Source organism: Chionomys nivalis, chromosome 4, assembly GCF_950005125.1.
Source record: "Chionomys nivalis chromosome 4, mChiNiv1.1, whole genome shotgun sequence".
Classification (NCBI taxonomy): Eukaryota; Metazoa; Chordata; class Mammalia; order Rodentia; family Cricetidae; genus Chionomys; species Chionomys nivalis.
In genome coordinates, this window is record NC_080089.1 from 102,937,845 (window position 1) to 102,961,987 (window position 24,143).

The following is a 24,143-nucleotide window of genomic DNA, read 5'->3' on the forward strand; positions in this document are numbered from 1 at the left end:
AAATGCCCCCCATCATGGCTAGGCTTGTCCTCCTTCGTCATTCTGGGTTGGATGTGCACAGACAGGGAGAGCAGCTTCAAACGTGCCTTGTGGGTTCTAGGTAATTAGGGATGAGCCAGGGACATAGGAAGTGGATAACCATACATGCCACTGGGCATCCAAACTGAGGAAGTCTATAGGCATACTGCCCAGTAGCCGTGATGGAGTGCTGACAGGATGGGGACAGGGGTCCTGGAAACACAGCAGCTAACAGGACTGGAGGATCAGAGGAGACTCCTGGAAAGTGACGTCTAAACTGAGACCAGAAAGTAGGCAATGGCTAGAGGCAAAAACTGTCCAGGGCTCTGCAGGAGATGCTGGTTGTGCAGTTTTCTCTGCGATTCGAATATTCCATCCGCAGGCAAGCTCCTTAAGCAGGAAGGTAAACAACTCAAAATAGCGTCAGGAAGTCCCTGACACCAACCAGATTCACTAGGCCCCTCCCTGCCAGAGTAAGAAAGACTGAGACGGCCTCACAGCAGAGCAGAGACAGGCTGCAGAGAAGGCTTTGAGACCAGACCAGCTGCCTGGAAGAAGCAGAAGCCACCTGAGCTGCCTGGAAGGGGTTTAGATCATAGTCGCTTGGAAAGGACACTCTCCAACCCACTGATCTGCCTGCAGGCTGTGCAGGGGGCTCTAAGTTCCCAGCTTTTGGGAGCAGTCACCTGTGCCAGGGTGGGCTTTGGTGATGCAGCTGTGTTTGAGTCATTTATGCTCCTGTAAGTAACCCCAGTAAAACTCACGGTTTACCAAGTTGGACTTTGGTGGTGTCTGTACTTTGGTCTGTCATGGGCTCCCTATCTAGGGTGGGTAGATGTAAGTATTATCATCTCCTCAGGAAGTTCAGTCACACAACAATGGTGCAAAGGCCTAGAAGTGTGGAGGAGGCTCACTCTGCCTGCAGAGAGCTAGGATAAACCCACCTGCAGACCCCTTCTGGGGCCTGCTGACCTCGGGGGAGCAGAGCTGTGAGGGAAGCCTTCATGTGTTCTTCCTTTCCCTCAGGGACACCCTGGTAAGCGAGGCACGTCTGTGAGATGCAAGAGAGATTGAAAAGAAAAGAGTATCTGAAGGGAGGGGGCACCAGGTTCCCGGAAAAAGACAAATCATCTCTTTCAAGACCTCCCAGGATCTAGGAAAGAGACTCATGTCCCCGGGAGCCCACTCAGAGCCAAGGCTTTGAGGCTTCCCTCCAGCCTGAGTGATGGAGGCCCTGACCCTGCCAGCATCTCACAGGCCTCTTTTCCTGTCACCCCTTTGTCCCCACAATCAACCCGCCCCACAAGCTCTCTCTCACCCAAACTGCTTCTTTTTCCACCCCACCCCCACCCAGGAGCATTTCTAACTCCCATAATCCTGAAGGTGTATGCCTCTTTGAGGGACTCCAGAGTGGGAAGAGACCAACAGGTGAGACTTCACAAACCAGCACGAGGGATGATAGACCTCCTAGCCTCCTCTATGGCAAGTGGTAGAACTAGGGGTATACCCAAAAGGTGCCTCTTTCAGTTGAGCAACTACTGGGCAGAACGCAGCTAACTCCCATCTCCCATTGGCAGGCCCTCAGGAGCAAGCATGCCTGCATACAGTGGGACCTCGTCTTAGCTGAGAGCAGCAGGAGATTCTTGTTAATGTGACTCTAGCTCGCCCCTATGGCGACGTCTCCTTGACAGCATATCAGTAAATCATGGACTCACCTGATCTTTCTCCTAAAGAAAAAGGTCTCCAGGTTTGATTCCCAACATCTACACAGTGGCTTGTAACCATCTGTAACTCTAGTCCTAGGGAATCCTGTGCCCACTTCTGGCCTCTGTGGGCATCAGGCACTCTACCCCCTAGTGATACATGAACATACAAGTAGATAGAACACTTAAACATTTTTTTTTTTAAATTAAAGCCAGGTGGTGGTGGCCTTTAATCCCAGCACTCAGAAGGCAGAGGCAGGTGGACTGCTGAAGAATTTGGGGCCAGCCTGGTCTACAGAGCTAATTCCAGGACAACCAGAGCTACAGAGAAATCCTGTCTTGAAAAACAAATAAACGAAAAATTAAAAGCAAAGGGCCTCTTTAGGCTGTTGAGGGTCTGAGGGGAACAGAGATGAGCATTTAACCCTGGTAGCACAGAGGGACAAGCACCTATATTGCTGGAACTGGTGCACGGAGTAGGGGGTGTCGCTTCAGCCCCAGGGTCCCAGCCCTCAGGTCTATGAATGATTCACAGTACACATTCATTCTCTCCTGGGGGACTGAGGCTGTACCCATCTCCTACGACCAGCACCCCTACTGGCCCCCAGAAGCACAGCCTGAGAGGTTGTTCTCTACCTGGGAGGATTCTGCATGGGTAGATTGACTGGGTCTTGCCACTCGGACTCTAGTTCTGTCTAGCAGAAGTGTCCTGCAACCTCAGAATAGTACTCCCCAAAGGGTCAATTCTCCTTTACATCTATCTACAATCGCCCCCACCCAGCAACGAGACCTTCCCTGGCTGCCCTGCTGTGACTTTTCTCAGACCGAATGTAGAAGGGTGCTCCTAAGGCTGTTTGGGACGAAGCCCTCTAAATGGGAGCTGGGCACTGAAACTACAGCCCGACCTGACATCACTACGCCCCATCTGGGGTTGAGGGCAAGGTGGCTCAGAGACGACTGGCCCAGGGCAGTCAAATTGGACCACGCTGCCTGTCAAGAGAATGCACCTGGGGTTTGGAGGGAACAGCTCCCTCCCAGGAAAGACCATCTTAGTTTGGTAAAGAACGCGCGGTGGATCCTGCGCACGCGTGCCGCCGGAGTCCAGCCGCTTTGTTCCAGCCCTACCTGCAGATCCATATACTCCCTCAGCCCCGCCCACCTGAGAGCTTATATAGGAAGCTCCGCGAAACCCCGCCCACTTCCAGCTGGGTGGAACCCGCTGCGGGCCCCGCCTCCTTCCCCCGCAGCCTTTTTCGGCAGTGATTGACTATCTGTCGCGCCGTGCCCGCCTACCGCAAAAGTTGATTGGTGCATGGAGAGGGAGGTAGGTGAAGGAAAGCAGATTATGGAGCGCTTTCTCCCTCCCACCCGCCCCAGTGGGAAAGTCACGTGGCGGTAGCCACAGCCGCACTTGTAAAAGCTTTCTTAAAGAGCTCGCGTTCCCTTAGCCAGGAATGGTCCCTTCAGAATTTTTTTCAGCTGTGCCTGCGGTAGGTGACAGTGGTCCGTGAACTATCCTACCCCCGAGTCATCTAGGTGATGACTCCCTCAGCAAACTTGCTGAGGTAAGACCCTTCTGGAGCCTATGGCCATGGGGGGTGATGCGATTTTCTAAAACTGCGGCCGCCCAACACAGAGCACGGCACGTAGTAGGAATTCAGTTTCCATTTGTTGAATGAACGAGATCCGAGAATGAATGAGGGTAACAGACCAGAGGAGGGAAGGTTGGCTCTGGGTGACCGCCCCCCACGCCCCAGTCCTGGAGAAACTCTGCTTCTGTAAATGTTGGGTGGGGTCCCCGTGTAGTCTTCCTGCAGGGCACAGATCTAGGCGCTCAGCCAGAGGGGATCCACGAGGGCTCCTTGGCTGGGCCCCCTGGGCAGGTCTTAGCCAGGTCCCGGCGAGGCGGGATCGCAGGAGCCGGCCGAGGGCGCTCCCGCGCAGCTGGCGGGGGAGGGGCTGCGGAGGCGCGGTGCCTTTAAGCCCGGGCGCCGGGCTCACAGCCCCGCCTCCCGGAGGACGCCCGGGCGCGCGGCCGCCGGAGCCGCGGTTTAATTGGGGCTGTCAGGCCGCGGCACGCGCGGAGGGCCGGCCGGGCGGGACTGAGGCCGGAGGCTGGGAGGCCCGGGCGGCGGGCGCGCGGCTCGGCGGGAGGCGGGCGCCCGGAGACGCGGCTGGGGCCAGTGCGGCCCGGGCGCCGTCCCAGGGCTGGGTTGCCCGGCCCCGGCCCCAGCCCCGGGCTCCCCATGAAAAACCAGCTCCGCGGGCCCCCAGTGCGGGCGCACATGTCGGCTTCGGGGGCGGCGGCGGCTGGGGGCACCCGGGCGGGGTCGGAGCCCGGTGCGGGATCTGGGTCCGGCGCAGGCATCGGGGCGGGAGCGACGACAGGAGCGGGGGCCATGCCCTGCAAGAGCGCCGAGTGGCTGCAGGAGGAGCTGGAGGCGCGCGGTGGCGCGTCCCTTCTGCTGCTGGATTGCCGGCCGCACGAGCTCTTCGAGTCGTCGCACATCGAGACGGCCATCAACCTGGCCATCCCGGGTCTCATGCTGCGCCGCCTGCGCAAGGGCAACCTGCCCATCCGCTCCATCATTCCCAACCATGCCGACAAGGAGCGCTTTGCCACGCGCTGCAAGGCAGCCACCGTGCTGCTTTACGACGAGGCCACGGCTGAGTGGCAGCCCGAGCCCGGCGCTCCTGCCTCGGTTCTCGGCCTGCTCCTGCAGAAGCTGCGAGACGACGGCTGCCAGGCCTACTACCTCCAAGGTGAGGGCAGAACCTAGACCCCAGACGGCATTGGGGCTGCGCCGCTGCTCCCTGGCGCCCTCGCTTCAGGCTCTTTCCTTTCCATACGCTTGGCCAGGCCGGGCGCCACGTCGCCCCTGGCCCGAATCCGCCCTTCTTCTGGGAGCCATCCCCCAAGGTGTGGGTTTAGCCAGGCACAGGGGACCCAGCCTGTGTCCTCTTTCTCAGCACCATTTGGTGATTGAAACAAACTTTTTCCCTTCCGATTTATTTTTTTTACCCCTGTTGATGGGGAGACAACAGCGCACAGGCTTCTGCTGAGCTCCTCAGAGATCGCAGCTGGAACCCAGAAAGGAACAGGACCCACAGGCTAGCATGGAATTCGTGTCATTAGAGGGCTGGGATCGGGAAGGCGCCTTTCAAAGAACCACCCAACCTCCTGTGCTTGGGGCCGTTTTATGTCGGTTTCTCTGGGATCCAAGTATGGACCCTACCTACCAGGATTGCGGCTTCTTGGAGGCACTTGGGCAGGATGTGGGCAGTTGCCCAGGTGTGTGTATGTGTTAGGGGGGTTGTCTCCCCATTGCGCCTGAGTTTATAGAAGGGGGAGGCTGGCAGGCGGCCGGCAGGGGGGCTAGTGGCTGCAGCCGGTGTTTCCAATTAACATTCCAAAATGGCCTCTTGCTGGCAGCACACAGGCAGGGAGGGGAGGGGAGTCCTGCGGCACCCGAGGGTGCCGCAGGGCCATGCCTAGCTGCTTGGTGCTCCTTGTCTCTCCTGTCCTTGTATAGCCCCCCATGGCCCTTCTCTGTGAGTCACGTATGGGGGGGGGCGTGCTTGTGTTGAGGAAGGGCTCCAGAGAAAAGTGGATGCTAGTACCCGTTTCCCCCCTTGCTGGGGGAGAGGACCAACAGTACCTTCACACCACTCTCTACAAGTGTGGTTGCCTAGGCTCTCTGCCTCCGACTGGTCCATATGTGCTCTGGCTCGTCTTTCATTTTGGAATAGGGCTTTGCTGAGGTACAGGTGCTGGCCTGGGATGGGATTGTTGGCTCTTCTCTACCCAGTAGCTACTGCTGAGCCCCCAGGTGTGTTAAGTATATGTGGGTGCTACAGAAGGGACGTGAGCTGGGCCTGTCCTCAGGTGCTCTGTTTCACATGGTACGGTCAGTATCCCTGAAGGATTATGGGAAAGGGCTCAGAGTTTAGGCCTCGGTTTCCTTACCTGTGAGGTGGCATTAGTTTTGACGGCAAGAACACACAAGTGGGTGCATGTGTAATATGTTTGGCATGCTCACATTGTCCTTTGATGTGGACGTGTTGTGGCCTTTGACATGGGGAATCCTGGCCATTAATAGTCTTTTGTGGCCCTTTTGGACTCACCAGACCCCCTCCTTGCCCTGGCCACAGGTGGTTTCAACAAGTTCCAGACAGAATACTCAGAGCATTGTGAGACTAACGTGGACAGCTCGTCCTCTCCGAGTGGCTCGCCACCCACCTCCGTGCTGGGCCTGGGGGGCCTGCGCATCAGTTCTGACTGCTCGGATGGCGAGTCAGACCGAGAGCTGCCCAGCAGTGCCACTGAGTCGGATGGCAGCCCTGTGCCATCCAGTCAGCCAGCCTTCCCAGTCCAGATCCTGCCCTACCTCTACCTCGGCTGTGCCAAGGACTCTACCAACCTGGATGTACTTGGCAAGTACGGCATCAAATATATCCTCAATGTCACACCCAACCTGCCCAATGCCTTTGAGCATGGCGGTGAGTTCACCTACAAGCAGATCCCCATCTCTGACCACTGGAGCCAGAACCTCTCTCAGTTCTTCCCGGAGGCCATCAGCTTCATTGGTAAGTATCCTTGTGCACTGGACAGAGTGGGTAGGTGGGCGAGGCAAGGTGTGTGAGGGACGCTGGGTGTCACCCCTGCCCAACTGGGTACCTCCAGGCCTGTCAAGACCTGTATGTGCTCTGCATGTGCCAGCGTGTGCCCGTGGGTGTACCCGTGCTTGCTGTGACTCACTGAGTCCCTCCGGCCCCTTTACCTGTTAGGACCTGAGCAGTCCCCTGAATCCTGGGCTCCCCCAGCTCTTAGCGCCTCCTGGGCTCTCTGTGGTCCAGTCTATGTTTCTCTGGCTTTGCTGTAGTTTCAATGCACCAAGCTGAAACATCACAGCTCACAGACTCCCACGGGTCTCACTGGCTCTGCATCACGCCCCGACACATGTGCCTCTCCAGGATGGGGCTGTCACGATGCCTCTTTGAGCTTTATTGTGGATCTGAAAAGGCTAGAAGGTTGCCCTGGAGCCAGACTGACCCCAATGGGCAATTTCAGACCTGCGATGCCCCCAAGTGCCTCTATGGGACCCAGATGGTCTCAGCTGCCTATATAGAAGAAGGTGGAGGCAGCTTGAGGAAGGCCTCCATCCCCGACCTCGGCTGACTCCGGCTCCCCCTCCTGCTTCCTCCTTGGCCAGCTGGCTTGGAGGTCATCTCTTCTGGCCTGGAGTCCTAACCAGGCAGCCAGGAAAGGACACAGGCTCGGAATAAACATAAACCCTTGTGCTCTCTGAGCCTGGTGCTTCTGTTTCTGCCCGGCCTCCAGTGGCCGGGTGAGGGAGGACCTGGGCAGTGTTTTCCAGATTGATGGCCACTGTGTCCAGCTGAGGGCGTTTGGTGTCAGCTAGGCCTGGCTAACTTTAACAACAGGAAGTGGGAGGCTTCCCCGCCTCATCCGCTTACTGGGAACCAAAACTAGGTGCCCGGGGTTGGGAGGAAGGAAGGAAGCTGAGTCGTGGGGGAGGGGCTGCCCAGAGTTTCCAGCCCTGCCCCAGGGGACAGAGCCAAGCACTCTGGGGGTGCTAACCTCAATGTTTGGGCTCCCACAAAGGAAAGTGCAGAGAGAGGGACCCCAGGTTGCTCAGGACTAAGGCCTGGCTTGTGGGTGGTTTTTAGTCTTAAAAGCTCTCCTCCATTTCTGGTGAGGAATAAGGAACAGGATGCAGAGGTGGAAGGGAAGGTTCCCCTCAGATGACAAGGGAAGGAATCGGGGTCCTGGCCTCCCATAAGGACTCAGTGAAACAGAATTGCACCACACTCTGAAAGTTGACTCTTTACAGTGCCATCCCTGTCACCTCTCCTGCCGGTCTTGCTCTCAGTTCCAGAGCCATTGGCCAGCCCTTCAGTCCTCCTGTTTGCTTAGGAGTAGATTCCCTCAGGTATGGAGACAGTGAAGGAAAACTTGGCCAGACCAGAGGCAGTAAAGAATTATTGGTGAACAAGTGTATCTTAGGAGAGTAGCAATTCCCTACTGTGTGCCTGGCTTCCAGGAGGCTTAGAGGTGGGACCTTAAGGACCTGGGACTGTCTCTTTTTTGTTCATGTCCCTGGCAGCAGTGGTAAAGAAGCTGCCTCTGTAGGGTCTAGAATAGAAGATCCCAGTGCCACTATTCAGTAGCTCAGTTAGTGTTTGCAGAGTTGATACTATGTGCCAGGCAGAGGTGCCCTTGATGGCCCTGGGGGAAGCCGGAGGGGTTGGGGGAGGAGGAAAGGAGACTTGCTGTGGAAGATGTCATGCTCATCCCTGGGTCTTCGGGAGCTGGAGTTAAGGCCTTAGGGACTGATTGGGTAGAGTACATGGCTATTCTGGGCCCCGGCCTCAAGCCTACATTCCAGGATGTCCTGGGAGTCCCCGTGGACTCTCTGTGTGTGGCTTGTCACTTTGTTTTTGCATCTGTTTTCACATTGACACAATGGGCTTACTGGCTGTGGTGCCATCAAGAGGATGTGGGTGACACCCTTTGTACCACTTGTGGCCATGGTGGGGCTAGTAGTGATCCCAGTGGTGACAGACAGTAACTCGTGCTTGGTGAAGCCTTCCTTGACTCAGGTCCCTACAAAAGCAGTGAGAATAAATAAAGTCAGAGTGCACAGAGGAGGACCCAGAGGCACAGAGGTGATCTGGGGCTCACTTGTAGCATGGTATTGCTCTCTGCTACCCTCTGTGTGCTGGGTTTTATCAGGCTGTGTTGGCCGGCCACTAGGCTGTCCTCTGTCCCTCAGCCCTCCTGTGACCCATCCGCCCACCTGTTTGGGAGGTTGCTTGGAGATGGTTCTACTGTGACCCATGCCCCTGTGTTTCAGATGAAGCCCGCTCCAAGAAGTGTGGCGTCTTGGTGCACTGCCTAGCAGGCATCAGCCGCTCGGTGACGGTTACTGTAGCCTACCTGATGCAGAAGATGAACCTGTCCCTCAACGATGCCTATGACTTCGTTAAGAGGAAAAAGTCTAACATCTCGCCCAACTTCAACTTCATGGGGCAGCTGCTGGACTTTGAGCGGACGCTGGGGCTCAGCAGCCCGTGCGACAACCACGCACCCAGTGAGCAGCTCTACTTCTCCACGCCCACCAACCACAACCTGTTCCCGATCAACACACTCGAGTCCACGTGAGGCCTGATGCACTAATGGGCGCGGCACCAGGGTCTCCCAGCCTTCCACAGGGCCTGATGAGGGGGGCCTTCGCCTGCTGCTCCCCTGGCCTGAAGAATCCACAGATGTCACCTGTGTCCAGAGAACCAGGCTGAGCAGTGGATGAGCTCCCATGTTGTCTTTGGCAGGGCCCACAGCAAGGCCGCTGTGGTAGCACTCGCCAGAGTGGCTTCAGCTTTCCAGACGTGTTGCTGAGGTGAGCATTGGCCTCAACTTTCAGACTTGTTGCTTGGAGGCCAGCGGGGCCTTGTCTCTACCCCAGGACATCATTCTGCTGATGGCCCGGCCATTCTGACTGTTTTTAAAGACATATCCACAGACCTGAGTTTACTACTTCTGGCAGGTAAATCCAAGCTCCCTGGAGCAGAGTGTTCAAGCTCTTCTCAATTTTTCTTTCTTTCTTTTTTTTTTTAAACAAAAAGTGTTATTTTTCAGGCTACATGCGTCATTGGGTTGTAGAAACCAATATTTCACCCTTTTCTTAATCTGCAAGAGAGAGAGAGATGTGTTCTCGGTTTCTTCCTATTTCAAAAAACAACCATTGGTGTGTGTTATTTTTGTTTTCAATGGAAAAGACAAACCACATGTTCCTGACCAAATGCATTTTGCACATGTGTGAAGCCTCTGTTTTCCCAGCAGGCCATTCTTGAAAGGGTGGGTTGCTGCTTTCTGGGCATTAGTTCCCCCGGTTATACCATCTCCTGCCTGTGGCCCAGCCCAGTTCAGTGCCACACTGCACTGACCAGTTGCTGCGGGCTGTGCATGGTGGGCACTGGTGGCCTTTGCGTTGTCTGCCCTCCTACCCACCTTCTGAGAGTCCTGCAGATCTCTCTGAGGCAGAAGGTGGTGGTTCTGCCATGTCTTGCTGGCGTGGTGCTGCAGGGGAAGGCCAAGCAGTAGGATTAGCCGTGTGGGCTCAGCCCCTAAGAAGTCTGGGCCCTGGCCCTTTCGTAAGTTACCCACCGCCTGTGTCATCCTCTCTGTCTCTACCTGGGAACAGAGCCCACAGTGCCTGGGTAAGCATGGATGATGGGGCACACCCCGCTTCCCAGTCTTGTCCCTTGTCTTCACGGTGGCTTTGATCCAGTTACCACTTTCAGCCCCCTTGCCCAGGTGCACGCCTGCCCTAGCCTGTGTTGCCCATGCCTTTTACCTGCAGGCAACTTAACATCCATTGCAGCCCAAGGGCTGGGGCAGGAGGGGCAAGGACAGGCCGGTGGAGGGAGTGTGAGGCTCTGTCTGCCACTCAGTGTCCAAAGCCACGGGTTCCGTAATGCTCCTCTAGTTTGGTTCCTTTCCAAGCCTCTTCTCTTCAGAAACCATGAGAAATGGGAAGGGGGTGCTGGGGTCCTACTGGAACCAGCACCCACAGTGGGCAGTGAGGAGGCCACAGAAATGCCACCCCACCACAGCTTACCTCACAGGGTGGTTTTCAGGGATTCTTTAGGGCAGCAGCTTAAAATCTTGCCACAGTTGAGAAATTGACAAAAACATCCATGCTGTACATTGTATACATGGTCTCTCTCTCTCTCTCTCTTTCTCTCTTTCTCTCTTATTTTTAAAAAGAAAAACCCAGAAAGATGGATCAGAATGTAAATGAGGGTATACCAGAGGGTGGCCAGTTTTGCTTTATGATCTTATGAAGGAAAATTTGTGACCCTACATATATATATATATACATATACACACACACGCACATACACACACACATACACACACACACATATATATATCCCGAGCCAGCAACGGGACTTTGTTTATATTGCAAATAAATATTATTTTTTCTTTAAATGGAGTCATGGTGTTCAATGAGGGCATGGGAGCGTGAGGCAGGAGTAGTGTTGCCTGTTTCTGTGAGAGTGAGCCTCATCTTGCCTAGAGTCTGCCAGGAAGTGCTCCAGTATGGGAGGGAGCAGCCAGGGCTTCTGTCTAACCCTAACCCTTTGTCGATCACTGTCTTTAAAGTAGAGTCAAGCTGGGCGGTGGTGGTGCTCACCTTTAATCCCAGCACTTAGGAGGCAGAGGCAGGTAGATCTCTGAGTCCGAGGCCAACTTGATCTACAGAGCGAGTTCCAGGACAGCTAGAGCTACACAGGGAAACCCTGTTTTGAAAAAATCTTAAGTAGAGCCAAGCTCACAGAGACACTAAGCCTTTCTCATGTTTGGCATGGTGAGCACGTGTTTTTCTGGGGGCAGCTGGAAGTAGCAGGCTCAGGCCTACACTGGGGTTCCCAGTGATGGGCTACTGTTGGGAGCAAGAACATGGCTCTGGTGAGTGAGGGCTACAGTGCCCCCTTATTGGAGAGGTGCTTCCATCCTCTTAGGCTCTGCCTGTGTCAGGTGGACACGACACAGGTGCAAGGTCGGTAGGCAGGGTCAAAGGTGAGGGCAGCCTCACTTCTCCCCTCCATATCCAGGCTCTTCTCCGACCTCGGCTCATTGCTGCTCACGAGTCTCAGTATCAGAACGGTCACTACCTTCTCAGCGGTCACTACCTTCTCAGCGTGGCCTTAGACAGAGAAAGGCCAGGTTCTGCCACCGTAGGTGGCTCAACTGGTTACTGTGACTGGCAGCTTCCATTCGGTGCTTGAGACTTCAGAGTAAAGGACCCCATATTCCTGCAAGTCGAAAGCCAGAGAAACGGGGATTCTCACAGTGTTGGCAAAGGGGTGGTTGCTACTTTTGCTGTCAGAGTTCCTCAGGGCCACGGTCTTTCTGTGCCAGGGGCAGGCAGGGGTGGGTGTCTGAGAAGGCAGAGAACTGCGCCTTTGTTCCCTCTTGGTGCCCTTGCCTGGGGCTGGGGAAGCCCGCGGGCGCCTGGCTGGGGGCTGGGCCCTTAACAGGCCGAGTAAGTGCCTGGCAGTGCCAGTGTGCCCAAGGACATTATGGGGGTGGGAACAACAGTCACTTCCTGAACAGACTCCTCAAGCTGAGGACTGAGGGCTTAAGAGTGCATGAAGGGGGCCAACCCCATCTCTTCCCAACCATGGAACCTTAAGCCCGTGGTCTCTCTGACCCTCAGTATCCTCACTGTATAAAAATTCCACCTTCATACTGCCTGGCTAAGACTAGGGGGCAGTCAGTTGTCCAGGTCATGGCTGAGTAGCTGTGTCCTGGTTCCCTACTCAAACCTTAGGCTCTGTCAGGCAGCTCTGGACCCCAGACTCCACCCCTGTGGACTCTTCCAACGGTTCTGCTCATCCCAAACCCATCCTTGGCTGGGCCCCCAGGCACCAGCCACCCCTGAACTTTGGCTGAACACTGGCTCTCAGGCAGCATCCTCGGCTGCTCTACCCTGACACCCTCCTTCTGACCCGCTTACCCCTACAACGTTCCTGTTCTGCCCTCTCAGACTCTTCCCCAGGAACCCAAAGAATGCCACTGCTTTGCCGCTTTGTAGCTTTCTCATGGGAGAAGGACCAAGCCACTTACTCATTGGCACATTCATGCACCAGCCATTTCCTGTGCTGGCTGGGCAGTCTCGGGAATGGGAACATGCCCCAGGGAAAGCTCTGTGATGTCAGCCTGGGTGGCAGGATAATGGGCCCTCAACTTGTCTTCTGATAAATGAATCCGATTGCAACAGCAAGAGTGACTAAGGCTGAACACCAAGAAACACTTGAAGCAATGTGGACTCATCACCTTGAGGGGGTGTGTGAACAAGGAGACCGCATAAAAGATGTACGGTTCCCTAGAGTGGTCCTGCTCTGAGTCTGGGATGAGAAAGACAGCCTTTAGGATAGGGGCCACTCTACCTGTCTGCCACCCTCAAGATTGAAAACACTCCTGCCTCTGTATGGGGCGGGTGGGGGGTAGGGTGGCAGCAGGCCTTGATGGAACCTGAACTCTCCCTGCCGCTGTTACTGCCCAGCAAACTCAGGTACTGGGAGTCTGTGTCTCAGTATGGGTGTACCTGGGTACAGCAGCACCAAACAGAAGCCACAGGGTCTGGGCAGGAGTCTGGCTTCTCTAAGGAGCGTGCCAACATGAACCTCTGGACACCCTGGGACAGGGAGAGCACCTTTCTCCCTGCTTCTTCTATGCACCAAGACATAGCACACTCCTATCCCAGAAGCCTCCCTACACTGATCCCGTCTGATGCCAGAGACCTAGCAGACCCAAGGAAGCTTCAGAATCTTCGAGTATCTCCATAGCAGGGTGGAGGAGTACCAAGGAGTAAGTCACTCCTCACCCTGCTGTCAATCTTTTCTCAAGGCCCCGCCTTCTCCATCAGTCTGGAAACCTTACTCCCTCAGGCCCTATGAGAGGCCAGACACACACATGCTCATGTGCGTGTGTGAGGCCTCCTCATTTCTCAGGCTGAACAGGTCCAAGCAAGTCCTACAGAGATGAAGGAGAGAGCCTGCCTCTGGCTGCAACCTCCTCCCATCGTGTGTGTGCTGTGAGTGACATCAGCCCTTCCCAGACCTAGACATTAAATCCCAGCGTTTAAAAGCTCCCAGGGGGGCCTTATCCTCATTGTCTTTTGACTGGGCCATGTGAGGCCCTGTCAAGGACTCTAGGCCAGAAAGGAATCCACCTTGCCTAGGTGGCCAGCCCTCTTTCCGGAGCTTCTGTGACGACACACCTTCCCAGACACTACCTGCCGCAGAGCTGCGCTCTATGGGCATTTTCATGGCCACACATCCTGCAGGTAAAACAAGGGGAGCAGTCCCTTTCCATGGGAGACCCCTTCTGGGGGCAAAAGGCCCCCTTGGTGACTTCCAGTTCAAGGCTGTCAGGGTCTAATTGGAATTGTCCAATGTCCCAGCTGCTGAGTGGAAGGTAGCCCGAAAAGCAGGTGTACAGGCCAAGGGATGAGGAGACTGGGGAGTCATTCAGGGTGCGTCAGGAGGGCTGAATCACGGGGCCCAGGAGTTGACAGACCAATGAGGCTTGTCCCTATGGGAAGTGGATGTCACATGTGAGCAGAGGGTCTGTGTTCTGGAATCCTGACTGCCAGCCTCATGGGTCCAATTCTTAGGAGATGGTATTTGTGGCTAGACATGAGAACTTGAATTCTGATCTCCAGCATCCGTATAAATACCAGTCGCTGCAGCGTGTGCCTGCTATCCGAGCTGGAAAAGCAGACAGGAGGATCCCTTGGGCCTGCTCCTAGTCAGTCTAGCCAAATCAGTGTGTGCTTCAGTAAAAGACTGTCTCCAAAACTAAGGTGGAAGAGCAGTTGACGCCCTACGTTGACCTCTGGTCTGCCCATGTATGTGCACATACACATGAACACCTGTGAACACACACACACACACATACATGATGGCCCTTAGGCAGGGCTGGCATGGGTCTCAGATTCTCCTCATACCTCCTGAGTGCAGCTTGTGTAACCCTTCACTGTCCTCCACACTGAGCATCCAGGAGATGCCTCTCAGAGCATCCTCGGGTTCTTCCCTCCCCACACGGGCTTCAACACCTATCCTTCCCCTTTCCAGAAAAGCACAACCCCAAGGCCCTTCTCAGCCTTCTCAGAGATTTGGGAATGTAAGCCACAGTGATCATCATTTACATAGGTCCTCCCCACCCTTGCTGAAGGGCACTTTCAGGGGACAGCCACTGCCAATTCACTGAGAGACCTTGGGCAGGCCACCTTCTGTAGTCCTTGCTTGCCTGATGAGGATAATGACCTGGAGAGACCTGGCCCTCAAACTCAAACCCTCAGTCTTGTCCCAACGACCGGACAGCTTGGCCTCAGTACCCAAGAGGAGCCCAGGGGCCAGTGCCCAGCCTAAGAGGGCCAGTGATGAAGTCCCTTGGCAGGGTCTAAGGGCTGCCAAGACAAGGTGGGCAGGCAGCAGACCCCTTCCCGGTAGCCTCTTCCGTTTCCCTGTGCTTCCTCTCTTTCTAGGAGAACCCTCCTTCACTTGGTTCTGAGGGCTAGGGAAATCAGACTGCTCTTAGCAGAGGGTACTTAGCCTCTGATCCCAGCTCTACAGACTGTTCCTCCATGCTCTGGTCTGGAGTACAGCCGGGATTCTTACCATCCTCTTGTGACCATTAGAAAAGGCCGTCATCACTCCCTTTGAGTCTTGTCTTTGGATCTGCTCATGTCCTATCCTATTCTTATGTCCTTCCTCACAGCTTCCCAGCCGGCCCACTGTAGCCCAGCATCTCTGGAAGCCCCCACCAGGCCCTCTAACCCATCCAAGCCCTGCATCTACCCAGCTCTGCCTCTCTTCCTCCCTGAAAATCTGGGAGCTGGGAATGATATCTGTCAGGCATGGGCCTGACAGAGGCAAAGGCTTGCTCCCACCTGCCCCAGACCCCTAGTCCTAGACTCTGCTTTTCTCTATGCTGGGGGGGGGGAGGCTGAATGATAACGGCCCTCCTTGGTCTAACTTCTGCCTTATCCCTTCCGTACTTCTGGACAGAGTCTGAGTGGGATTTCTGTACATCTGTGCTTCTCTCCCTCAGGCATCATGCCCAGAAATGGCATTTCTGGGGCAAACACCTGTGTTCTGTTTTTTTGACTTGGCTTCCGAAGGGAAAGAACAGGACTATTTGGCTTTCCTGCTGGCCTATTGTCGCTGACTTGCGAAAACCGAAAATTCCCTGTCCTTGGCAGAGGCTGGAGACCTAGCTAAGCATCCCTCCGTGTTCCGAGCCCCTGCCTAGTCTGCACTACCCTCCTGGTTGGCTCTGCCTGGGATTGTGCTGACTCGTGGGATCCCTAGCAGTTCTAACTGCAGCGAGAGTGATGATGATAATAACATACCCAGTGTGCCCCCCCTCGCTCTCTCCCTCCGGGTGTCCTGCAGGCTTAAGATGATAAACTCCTTTAATCCTCCCTGCAGCCTACATGGGGAGGGGCTGGGCCAACCCTGATGGGCGATGAGGAAGCTGAGGCAGAGCAGTACAGCCATGGTCAGGATGATGCCACACTGGGCTTGGGCTGATAGACAAAGGAACCTTCGGTGTTCGAGAGTTTTAAAATGGTTTGTGTGGTCATACATGTACTTGGGCACATTGTGGAGTCAGAGGACGACTTGCAGGAGTCACTACTCTATCCAGGGGACCGAGGGGATAGAGCTCCAGTTGTTAGGCTTGGCAGTAAGCACACTGACCCAGCTCACCAGCTCTTCAAGGAGACTTTTGGTCTTGATTCCCTTCCTAAGCCGTAACATCACCAGGAACAGTGTCTCCGGAAGTAGAACACGGAGGCCCCACTGAAGGGATTCCAGTGTATCTGAAGGTTACTGGGAAGGGGACAGTTAACAGTGAGGGAAACTCAGAATGGAGTCAGTGCTGTCCTACCAGAGCATATAAGTGGGAAGAGAGAGGCAGAGACACCAACTCTACTAGGAAACACAGCCTGGAGACTCTTCAGAGGGAGCGGCACCTTCCATGAGCCCTAACTTTCTGAGCATCCTGCCTCCAGTCCTTGTGCGTGTGAGACTTTCTCTTTCTAGAATGCAGAATTACCCACCATCCCTTTCAAATGACTCCCTCTTATCTGTCTTCTCTGTGAGCCCATCTCCAGTGCCCCCACCTCTAGGAAGCCCTTCCCTAACTTCATTTTCCAAGTGAGAGTCTGATGTTGCTTTTGATTTCCGTGAGCCCCTGTACAGTATCAACCCTGGACCAGGTCCAGCTGGCCATCCCCTGAGCCACCTGGGGAACATGGTCAGCTCTGAATATCTATCTGTCTTTGCAAACTGTACACATAGAGGTATTGCCAAGGTCCCCAGAGGACTTCCCCCTTCCATCCCTTCCCATGGTCTGGTTACCCAATCCTGCCTGTCTAGGCTTATCATGATGCTGAAGAGATGGCACTGGGCTCCCCATACCGTGCTATCCCACAGCCTCTGCCCACCCGGATTGCTACCCTGCCCTTGGCTAGGTTCCAGCCAGAGAAGGTTCTGGCCACTCCTGTTCACAAAGACCTGCCATTGCCCCAGCTAAGTGGAGGGGTCTGGAGGCCACACTAATTGATTAATTAAACCCTCTCGGTTAATTAGCTGCATCCCTCCAGGGAAAGAAGTCGAGAGCAGAGCCAAAGCCTAGCTGGGACTGGGGGAGGGGTTCATTAGCTGGGACTGGGGGAGGGGTTCATTAGCTGGGGACAGGCCCGACCTGAAGCTTGATGCTTGCCGCCTGGGGAGACAGTGGAGAGGGGGGCCTGGAGAGGTACGTTGAGGAGGTCTGCCACCTAGGGCAGGGAGAAGGGGCTTTAGCTTTGCCCTGGACCCCTGATGACATTCCTGAGCACACACCCCGTGAGCTGTAGAGACGAGGGGACAGTTAGCACTAGGGGGAAAGAGAGAAGCTCAAGAGAACTGGAACAGACCTGCAGGAGCGAGGGTTGAAGTCGTACCTGGCAGGAAAAGCTGCGGTTAGTGTTCCTGCACAGAACTGGGAGGACCCAGGCAAACTTATCCCCCTCTGCTGCTTCTATGCCTTGGGGGAGGCTCTGAACGGCAGTGTCAGAACATAAGATTTGGGTTGTGGGGGGCAGGCTGTGGCAGGTTTGAAGCACGGCCAGTACCTGATCAGGTTTGGGCTTTTCAAAGAGTTCAGGAGAGGGGCTTGGAGAAACAAGAGAAGGGTGGGAACTGGGGCAGCAGGGCTTCAGGTACCCGTGGGGCAAGGACACCCATCAGGTCTGGGGATATCAACAGATAAACTCCCACTGTGCTGACCAGGAGCACCCACATTCTTCCTCTGCTTCTCTTTCCTCATCGACAAGGTGCGGGGGGGGGGGGCGGGGGGGGCTATCCCTGAGGCTACAGCCTTGGGATATGAATGCCACTGACACGTTTCCTTGCCCCAGGACAAAGCACCTTCTTCACCTCCAAGTTCTGGGTAGCACTTAAAGTCACTGAGGTTCACCTGTATGTGAAGTAACCAGCACCCCATTCAGGATCTGCAGAACTCTGGTTCCAGGGTCTCAGAGGGACACCTGTGTCTAGCCTGGCGGCTCAAGAGGAAGAGAGATTGGCCATGGGTCAGAGGCAGAAAGCCCAGGACATCCCGAGCAGCCACAGGCAGCAGGCAAGGGCTACAACCTTGGCACACAGCCTGCCATGGGCTGGTCCTCCAGCTCTCTGAGTGGCTGCCCAAGTGGGAACAATGACCCTTTCACGTCACGCCTCCTCCAGTCACAGCAACTTTGGCGCCGCAAGACAAAGGGGCCGTTTCATCATTGTTGGATTGGATCAACAGCCTCCTGAACAGAGCTCTGCTGCCCCCCACCCCCAGCCAGGCCCAGGACACTGTCTGGTTCAACCACATGGGTCCTAGGGACCCTCCTGATCTCTATCTTCCTCCTTCTGGCTCCCTATGAAGATACTAGCCCTGTTTCTCAGCCTTGATCTCCCCGTGTGGGAAAAGGGTAGGGCAATGGGCTGATCAGGCTCCATCTGAGTTGGCCATACTGAGATGTGCCATCTTCCACCTGTGCCTCTGTCCCCAGTTTGTCTGACCCCAAGGAAGGAGCACTGAGGTGGAACAGGGCAACACAGCCTTTGAGAGGGAGTAGAAAGGCGACTCTTGTCTGAGTCCTTGTCCCCTGCCTAGCCTTCTGCTGTTCAAGGCTTTTCATAAGGTGAACTAGTCCAAGGCCAGATTTAATCATTTTGGGGTTAGCCTCAGTCTGCTGTGGACACCTGACTACACAGAGGCTCAAGAGGTTGGCTTGAGCCGGGGTTGGCCAAGTGGAAGATGGATAAGAGCCCTCGCCTTGCTTTCCGTGAAGAGACCCTTGACTGGAAACCAAATCACAAAATAGATCAACCGCCACACTGTTCCTGTGATCAGGACCAGAATCCAGCCATTTGGGGCCCAACTTCCTGCCAAAGAAGCAAGGACTGTGGGACACGGAGAGGTTGTTGTTCCAGGCACCTTCGGACCCGAAGGTCACAAAGGTATTGATAGTTTACATGGGTCCAAAGACCCAGAGGCAAGCAGAGGGCCAAGGCAATGGGTCCGGGGATCATAGCCGTTCGAGCAGCCTGCTCCAACAAGAGCACTTTTCGGCCCTTCTGTACAGCATCGGCCCAGGCTCTCCCACAACGGGATCTTTCAAGCTCAGGGCCCTGAGAGTGGAACACACCTGGAGAGTGGCCGCCCTGTGTTGGCAATGGATGGACCAGGGCCACGTGTGTTTCACCATCATCCCCACTTTGCAGGTAAGAACCCGAGGCTCTGAGCTCGCGGCCATCTGATCCGTACTGACAGGCTCCAGCGCCTCAGCTGTTAAAGAGCACACACCCTGCTTGAGTTTGGTTCCCAGCATCCACATCAGCAGCTCACAACCGCCCGTAACTCCAGCTCCAGGGGGATCACTGCCGGGCTCCTCAGGCACCCCCCACACGTGTGCGTACTCGCCTCCATGTACACAGAATTTTTTGTTTGTTTTGTTTGTTTTTTTTTTTTTTTTTTTTTTTTTTTTTTTTTTTGTCTTTTGAGACAGGGTTTCTGTGTAGCTTTGGAGACTGCCCTGGAACTCACCCTGTAGACCAGGCTGGCCTCGAACTCAGAGATCCACCTGCTTCTGCCTCCCAAGTGCTGGGATTAAAGGCTTGTGCTGCCACCACCGCCTGACTAATTTTTTTAAAAAATAAAATCTTTAAAGTAAACAGACACAATGTGACTCTAACGTCTCTGGCAGGTAAGAGTCAGAGCTGAGGAGGGAGCCAGAACACGGGTCTGGGCTCAGGGTGGTTCCTGGACACTGAGCAATAAGATTGATGTGGAAGGTAAACACGGCATGTATGGGTGTGGGAGACCTGCTGGGTAGGGCTGCCTTCGCAGTTCCTGCCACCACAGTCTCTGCAGGCCTGGTGGCCCTGCGTACGCTTTGCCCATTTACCCTGCCTCACTTCCTCTGACTAACCCTAAAGAATCAGCCCTCCAGGGGAGTGGAGCCCTGGCATCCATCAGCAGGAAATGCCCAGCTCAGCCCAGAGCCACGTGCCCTGGCATCCTCATCTGGGTTCTTGCCCAGGTCTCCTAGGAACATAGGGTTAGAGGTACTGCCTTTGCTAAAGTTGCTGAGCTCATCCTGGGCCGTCATTAGGTAGTCTGAGGTAAAACTGGGTGCCCTCTCACACCAGGCTGGCCAAGGATCCCCCTGCCCCAGATGCCAGTCTTGCTGACCCTCTAGCTTTTAGAGTTCTTTGTGTCAAAGAACCCAGAGCTTTGGGAGGAAGTTAAGGGCCCAGCCCCCTGCATACAAGCAAGGCCTGGATTTCTGAGCACTTACAACTCCCTTTAGTTCCTAGGTAGTGTCTTTCAGGAATGGTGTCTGTCCAGGAGGCTGAGAGGGTGAAACTGCCTCATTGCCTAGATGAGCCCCTGTAGCTGTCATCGGGGTGAGGTAATGAGTTTCTAGATTAAAGGCACCTGCCCAGGTAGGGCCTGTCCTAAGCAGAGGCCACTGAAACCCAAAGAAGAGGTTCAACAAGCCACAGAAGTCCTCAGAAGGGCCAGGACACTGTGTCTCTGGAGTCTCATTGTAGCTTTACCTCTGATGGGACACTGGCTTGCAGCCAGGTCCTTCCTGGTCTCTGTCCCAGTATCCCTTGGGGCTGCACTGTTGGCCAGGCTGCTATTGACGATGACCCCGGTTCAGACTCTGAGTTCTTGCAGAATACCTGCTGGGCCAAACATGCCAGTGTCGTGTAGCCAGAAGGCCCAGTCAGCATGTTTCAAGGGAGTTCCTATGAGGGGATTCCACTTCGTCCTTCCCCCCACCCCATGGAGGGGAAGGACATAAAGATTCAGTAATGGTAAGGCTGGCCAACACTGTAGCTGGGCCAGGTATTCTTAGCTGGAGACTAGACACGGAACAGTTTGCCTAAGCCCAGTGGCAACACACACTGAGATTTATGTGGAGTGACCTGAAAGCATTTTCGGCACTCACACCAGAAACTACTGCAGCCTAGGGTGGGAATGGGATAAATAAAAAACCCCATAGCAGCTGGGCCACCAGCCTGTACCCCTGAAACTCCTTAGCACCTCCTTGCAAATGCACCCACGGCTTCCTGGGCCAGTCAGTGACTCCAGGCTATAGGATCCTCTCTGGGCTGTAACTGCAAGTCCCACACAGTGAGTTCCTGCCCTCCTTAAAGATGATGGAAAGAATCAGAGATCTCAGGTGGGCAAAGACTTGTCTGTAGCCCACCTTCAGAAGGGACTCTCTGTGTGACTCTCGGGCAGGTCACTTCACTTCTTTGATCTCACCTGAGTGAGGACAGTGAAGACACCTCATCAGACGTGGGGTTCCCTAAGGAGGTGAGACAGCCCTTCCCAGGACAGAAGTAGTGCATGCACAGAAGATGCTCAAAATTTTGGGGGGTACAGGCTGCTGGGGCCAACTGTGATGGACTTTCTACCTGTCCCATGTCATCACCCTAAGGGCAGATGGCATCAGACTATTGTAATGATAAAAATAAAACGGCGTTGTTCCCTGAGTGGCAGCAGCTGGCAGCGGGCACAAGGGGGAGTGGGTCCCCGTGGCGGGTGAGAGACAGAGACAGGCACACCATGCAGAAGGAACAGAGTGTCAGGCCATTGTGCCTAGGGGCACACCTGTGAAGGAAGGTGGCCTCTCCCCCCCTAATCATGATAGTCTGAGCCTGTGACCTGGGGGAATCAGGGTCCTGAACTGGTAGCAACGGACTCTCCTCCCTAACATCTGGGGCCAGCAGCAACCGGTGCTCAAAGCTAAAGAGTTGACTCAAGCTCTCCGGCTTACTCCACTAGGTTCATACTTAGTGTGAGTATGAACACTGAAGCCAGTGTTCAATAAAATAGGGTGCAAAGCCCTGGCCCTTTCCTGGACAGGAGGGACAGACTTGAGCGACTTTGTCTGGGGCCTTGGTTCTACAGAGAGGCTTAGGAACCAGGCTGGCCTATGGATCCCTGCTCAGACTGTCCCTCTAGGCCGGAGGCTGCCTCCTGCTTGAGCAGGTATCCTTTCCTCCAGGGACAGATAAAGGCTGTGGATTGACTGTACCCTCCTCCTGGCCCCCCATCCCTACCCCAAGGCAGGGCTAACTCCCAAGTCTCCAAAGAACAAAGTCAAGTGGGAGGAGCCAAGAGAAGAGACCTTGAGGCCTTGGAGCCTAGGTTTACTCTTCCCTGGCCACTGGTGTGACTGAACTGTCGGGGTGGGGGAGTGGGGAGGTGGGGGTAGCTCTGTCAGACCTGGTTCAGCCCTCCCTGGCGGTCATACAACTTCTCAGTTACATGGCAGATGGAGCTGTTTTCTGGAAGCCATTTGGCCACTTGAGTCAAAAGATCTAAAAATATGCACCACCCTTATCCCGGAAATCCCATCTACCCCAGTGTATCTGCCCCAAGGAAACTGCCACCTGAACGCAGAGAAGGGGCGGCCTCTAACTTGCTCTGTGATCCCCGACTCACGTCAGCTGAGTTCAGACTCCTTCACAGGGACTGTTGCCTTCCATAGGCCCTTCCCTGTATGCCCAGGCGGGATATCTGTTTCTCAGGAATACAGATGTCCACAGAGGCAGGGAAGAGCTAACTGGCTGTGAGCTTCAGTCCTCCCGGGTGCCAGGTCCATTCTAGGCACACAGCACTCCATCCTGTCCTCACGACAAGGTTTTATTCTCTCTGCTTGTCATGCAGCAAAACCAAGGCATCCAGGGAGGCTGAGGCACAGAGCCAGGGAACTCAGCTGTAAGCCAGCAAGCGGCAAAGGGAATTCTAAGAGGCTTGTGGGCAGGGAGGGTATATAAGCCCCTCCAGGTCCCTCACAGCCTATCCTGAGTCTCTGTAACCTTGCCCAGCACACTATAGCAGGTGCTAGAGGCAGAGGGTGACGTCTGCTCTAGTCTTTCTCTCTTGTCCCTCTCTCGGCCATGCACACCCAAGTCCTGGTGCCACCCCACAGCCTCTGTTGCAGCCTCCGGATGTGCCTGGAATTCTAACACGGAGCTGTAGAGATGTCTGGCCAGAGTCGCAAGGTCAATCCCTCTCTTAGCACCACACACACTACTGCAGCATCGGCCCAACCTCAGGGGACCACCCGCCCCCATCTTGGAGAAATGGAGAATGAGTCAACTCCTGCCCCACATCCAGACCTGGGAGAGAGCACGGGAGAGAGAGAGAGGTAGGATTCCTGCAGAGCCCTGGACCGATCTCTTCAAGGTAATGGCTGCCCAGCCACCCACATACCCTGTCCAGAGGGCTGAAGGCAGAGCCAGGTAAAAACCAACGCTCCTCCCCTGAGAACCTACAGTTTAATAAAAAGCCATGTAAAGCAGGCTGCAGTCTCCTGAGAGCCACAGATGCCCTTCACGTGGACTATGGGGGTCAGGGTAGCCAAGTGAGAGCCCCAACTGTGCCACCTGCAGCGGCGTAATTCGGGGCACTTAACCCAGATTCCTGTTTGGTAAATGAGGAAAGTCTGAACAGAACCTAAGGAGTGTGGAAGAGGCAGGCAGGGCAAGACCTGAGGTGACCACGAAAGCTCCTGCCACTGTCACTTGAGGGTGGCCTCAGTCTGTCCCGGCGCCACACAAAGCCTTTTGTGTGAACACTGAATCGTCACAAAAGTCCCGTGAGACACACCTATTCTTCTCAAGCATGTGCCATGCTCCATGGCTCATAGACAGGCGGAGCGGGCTGAGTCACCCTGTGGTGAGGACCGTGATAGGGGTGAGGGAATGTTGACTTGGAAGACAGCGGGGGTTGGGGGCAGGAATGAGAATTGGACAGGAAGCACTTGAAGATGGCAGTCCAAGCATAGGCAAGTTCTAGGCCAGCTCGTTCATAGCCCAGTGTTGGTGTCTTGGTCAACTTTCCAAACCGCTGCAAAGGGAGCTTGTTCCTGGGATCCCATTCTTAGTAGGCGCCTGAGTCCTCAGCCTTGCTGTCGTGGCTGCGGGTCCTGGTCTTGCCAGTGCCTGCTTAGCTTGCTCGGGCAGAGCTGGACATGCTCAGAAGGTGGCAGGCTTAGGTCCTTGATCCCAAGTAACCAGACTCCTCTCCAGACCCTGACTGTCCCTGAAACACAGGTGCAGCTCTTGCCTTGTCCCCCTTCCCCCAAGTCCTGGCCCAACAGAACGATCAATCATGGCTCTCCAGCCTGCACGTGGAGCTGGCAGGGCTCCCGGAGAAGTCACCAGCATGAATGGATTCCTTGCCCTGCCACCCCAGCCCCCAGCAGATGAGGAATTGTCAGCAATGAGACAACAGGAGGCCTGAACCACCCTGGCAGC

The 24,143-nt window shown here is 55.1% G+C and overlaps 1 protein-coding gene across 1 annotated transcript; it reads left to right on the top strand.

Moving 5' to 3' along the window:
* Positions 1-3,601: 3,601 nt before the first annotated feature.
* On the top strand, positions 3,602-10,706 carry Dusp7 (dual specificity phosphatase 7). Its single transcript, XM_057768228.1, has 3 exons — positions 3,602-4,484; positions 5,874-6,308; positions 8,600-10,706. Exons 1-3 carry the CDS (start codon positions 3,968-3,970, stop codon positions 8,905-8,907), a joined length of 1,260 nt encoding a protein of 419 aa, XP_057624211.1. The 5' UTR covers positions 3,602-3,967; the 3' UTR covers positions 8,908-10,706.
* Positions 10,707-24,143: the final 13,437 nt, after the last annotated feature.

What these genes read in the sequence shown, in the direction of transcription:
- Dusp7 (XM_057768228.1), top strand. Translation starts at nt 3,968, where the DNA reads ATGAAAAACCAGCTCCGCGGGCCCCCAGTGCGGGCGCACATGTCGGCT. An exon ending in CCAGGCCTACTACCTCCAAG is followed by an intron (nt 4,485 to 5,873) that starts GTGAGGGCAGAA and finishes CCCTGGCCACAG; the next exon opens with GTGGTTTCAACAAGTTCCAG. An exon ending in GGAGGCCATCAGCTTCATTG is followed by an intron (nt 6,309 to 8,599) that starts GTAAGTATCCTT and finishes CCTGTGTTTCAG; the next exon opens with ATGAAGCCCGCTCCAAGAAG.